The 4,010-nt window shown below is 40.5% G+C and overlaps 1 protein-coding gene across 1 annotated transcript; it reads left to right on the top strand.

Moving 5' to 3' along the window:
* Positions 1 to 2,667: 2,667 nt before the first annotated feature.
* LOC130725175 (uncharacterized) lies at positions 2,668 to 3,330 on the top strand. The gene has a single exon (XM_057576427.1). The coding sequence runs from the start codon at positions 2,668 to 2,670 to the stop codon at positions 3,328 to 3,330; it is 663 nt and encodes a 220-aa protein (XP_057432410.1).
* The last annotated feature ends 680 nt before the right edge of the window (positions 3,331 to 4,010 follow it).

Genomic DNA, 4,010 nt, shown 5'->3' with positions numbered 1-4,010 from the left:
CTTCTGCCGGGTTAGATTTTCCGTTATGTCGCCGGAATTCCGCCGGAATCAATTTGAGCCTAAAATACCCATTTTTGGAGTTTTTGAGGTAAAGCTTCAACCTTTAGGCTAAAAACTATCGCCTTAGCTTAGTGTTAGTAGGATTAGTTGTCATAAACGTCGTTAGTAACGTCCCTGCAAAATTTGGTTTTTGGGATTTCAGTTTTGAAATTTCTAAGTTAAAAATCATGACCAAAATACCCCTGCGACAGTTTTTGATCCGATAATTTTTCCGAGTTCAGAATACCCTTAGTTACGGCTAATGAAAGCATAGGAACCAAGTTTGATCGAAGAAAAATCGAGCCCCACAATTGTGAAAAGTGGCCGAGCCCTATAGGGGAGGAGGGGGAAAATTCCTTTTCCGAAAACTTGTCCTTTCGCGCTAGATTATCGTACCTCGGAGTATGAACTACTTCGTGTAACCTTAGTGAGCATTGATAGCTTAGTTTCCGATAGAATTTGATAGAATTCTGTGGTTTTACTTTAAAGGTTCTTTTGAAGAATTTCCTGAAGATCAAGGAGCTCATTGTGAAGGAACGTTTGAGGAGAACGCTGGAATAACTAGAGGTAAGGGCAACTTACCTTACTAGCTAATGCTTTAGGTGTCGACGCATTCGACTTGATTTACTGTTTATGCACTTGTTTGTGTATGATTGGGAAAATGTTTTCTGAGGCTTCGGCTGACAATGTAGATGATGCATCTACTACTATGTTTTTGAGATTGACTTACATGCTATGTGCTATGTGAGTAATCTAGGATGTGTGGTGCATGATTTATATGCTAAGTGCTACGTGTTTAGTCTGAGATGTATTGTTATATGACATGTTTGATGACGGTGATGATTTAAACTATGTCTTGTACTCATATCTGTGATTCTGAGTAGTGAGAATAGCGGGCAGGTCATGCCGATTTTATTTTGAGAGTTTTGAGAAAGTTCAATAGGACGAATGAGATTCGGGCCTTGTTATGGTTTTTCATGGATCGAGACATTCTCTGGAGTCATTTGGGATTTGGAGATCCCGGGAACTTATAAGATTCGCGATAAGATTAAAAGGATATCATTTAGTAAAGAAAACTCATAAGACATTAAACAACCTCTAAATCTTTAAATAAAGATAATAAGCTCGAAAGGAAGCTTTGGATGCAAATCTTAGTTTTTGGAAAACGAGAAGTGTCGTCGGATCCAAGTGTTGAGGAAGTTGAGAAGTTTTGAGTATGTTGATACTCTTGTGCTGTTGGAACAGCGGGGTTTGTTGGGCTATCCGAGGGATAAGCCGGGAAATTGATAGTTTCCGAGTATGTTGATACTCTTTGCTCGAGGAGCAGTTTTGACCATCGGATTGAGATGAGTCGGATGATTTGGAGATCATCATGAGTTACAGTATATACCTTCGGGTACAGTTTATGCCTTCGGGTACAGTTTATGCCTTCGGGTACAGTTTATGCCTTCGGGTACAGTTTATGCCTTCGGGTACAGTTTATACCTTCGGGTAATTCGGACATCGACGGGGGATATGATCGACCGTGAGGTTAGGATCGACCTGTTGATTGTCGGGCATAGCGGAGGGAAAAGTCGACCCGCAGGGTTAGGACTGATCCGGCTATGTCAAGGTTGTAAGTGACACTCGGGAGTTATGGTCGACACAATGCCAGTGTTAGGACCGACTCAAACGTGCCCAGCCTACTCTTTCCGGAATCGTCGAGATTGACGTTGCATTGACATATCATGCACTCTAATTGTATCGTTATGTGTTTTGATGAGTTGATGTTGATAAACATCGTTATGTGTTTTGATGAGTAGATGTTGATAGATATCGTTATGTGCTTTGATGATGGAATTGTACTAGAGATTTGATAACATGCTATGTTTAAACCTTAGGGTAGACAATGCAGAACTTATATGTATGTAGACAACATATATATATATACCCCTTATACTTTATCTGGTGTCTTGTATTCTCTATCCTATATTCCGTAAGTTGACCCTTGCACGTGCTACCTGTGTTTGGGGGGCTATGTATGCCCTTTTTGTCAGATGTCGTTGGTGGATTCTTCCGTGATTCCTCGTCGTTCGGGGAAGACCCGGAGCGAAATGACTACTATTGAGCCTTCGACGTGGACCCGGACTTCATGCATGACCAGATGGGAGTCGATGATGGAAGTATGGGGGATGGGTGATTAGAGTCTATTAAGGTTGGGTGTTAGTGTCCTAGCTCTGACTTATTCTTATTTTTGAGGGCTTGTGTTGCTGACACTTGACCTAACATTTTGGGATTGTACATTTTGCCTACGGGCGTTACACTTTTCTACTTTCCGTCATTGGAGGTTACCCGTGACGAGGTCGCTATTTACAGCGGGGGATGCTATATATATTGTATATTAGTTCTGTTGCCTTTCGCATTTGGGTTTTATTTAATTCAGTCTTGTCTTAGTTATTATCAAAAAAAAAAATATTTACGTTTTTCCGCATTAAGTTTACTTTTGGTTACTAAAGTGACGCCACCGAAATCGGGGTGTTACAGGGCCAATATCAGGATCAGAGGCAACAACCTCAACAGGATCAGAACTCTAGGAAAAGGAGCTTGGAAGACATTGTGGGGAAACTAGCTCAGACCACCGAATCCTTCATGAGTGAAACCAGGAATACCAACAAAAATCATGAGGCTTCCCTCAGGAATTTGGAGAATCAGATGGGTCAGATTGCCAAACAGCTTTCAGAAAGGAGTCCAGGTAAGTTACCCTCTAACACTATTGAGAATCAAGCTAATATTTCTGCTATAACTACTAGGAGTGGTAAAATTTTGAAAGATGCTGAAAGAAAGATAGTAGAAAAGAGGGGTGAGGAAGTAGAAAAATCCAAGGAAGAGAGTAGGGAAGTGAGTGCGAAGAAAACAAATAATGATAAATTCAAAGAAAAGAAAGATAAAGAGAGCACCACTTTCCCCAATGACAAGAGTTGTTGCAAGGTACCTTTTCCAAAAGCTTTAGTGAAAAAGAATTTAGAAAAGCAATTTTCTAAATTTCTTGAGGTGTTCAAAAAGTTACAAATTAATATTCCATTTTCCGAAGCTTTGGAACAAATGCCTGCATATTCTAAATTCATGAAAGAAATACTCTCTAGGAAAATAAAGCTGAGTGAGGTAAATGAGACCATGATGATGAGTGAGGAATGTAGTGCTATCTTGCAGAGGAAACTTCCACAAAAAATGAAAGATCCTGGAAGCTTCACACTTCCTGTGGAAATTGAAGGTCTTCCTACTGCTAAGGCTCTATGTAAGATCAAGTTTTGATCTAGTAGTACAACTCTATGTTTTGATGATTACAAGTTAACCTTTTGATATGAACAATTATGGTACTCTAACGTGTTTTTCTGAGTGTGCTATTTACAGGCTCTGACCTCTATTCAATCCCACACAAATCAGAAGCATTGTGCATAAAGAGTGACCCAAGCAATGCTTTCGCATTGACCATGTTCAATATGAACAGTGGAAAAGCTTCAGAAGTTCTGAAGCTACACAAACTCTGATGTGGACTCAGTCACTAGAAGCTCTGAAGATCCAGAAGTTCTGATAACCAAGAAACACTGAAGGTTCAGATGTTTTGATGGTGTAGAAGACTCTGAAGATCCAGAAGCTGAATAGTGGAAACTCTGATGTCCAGAAGCAAGAAACTCTGAAGACCATGTACTTCCCTCTGAGTTCAGAATCAGAAGATACAACGGTCAGAGGATCTGTGCTTTCCCTCTGACTCTGATCAACCGGCTTCACAAGTTCCAACATGAAGCATTCCCCTGATCAGAAGTCTCCTAGGTTTAAAGGTCAAGTCACTATCCAAGTACAAAAGTAACTGTACCATCCTGACGACCTACCTAACGTTCTCAGCCACAGCAGAAGCTGGAATTTCCAGAACTGCCCTCCAACGGTAGCATTTCCATGCAGCGTTCAAACCCTAATCCTTGGAGTATAAATAG

The sequence above is a fragment of the Lotus japonicus genome, chromosome 6 (genome assembly GCF_012489685.1).
Source record: "Lotus japonicus ecotype B-129 chromosome 6, LjGifu_v1.2".
Taxonomy (NCBI): Eukaryota; Viridiplantae; Streptophyta; class Magnoliopsida; order Fabales; family Fabaceae; genus Lotus; species Lotus japonicus.
Note: the sequence above shows the minus strand (reverse complement) of the source record. Positions and strands in the feature narration are given on the sequence as shown.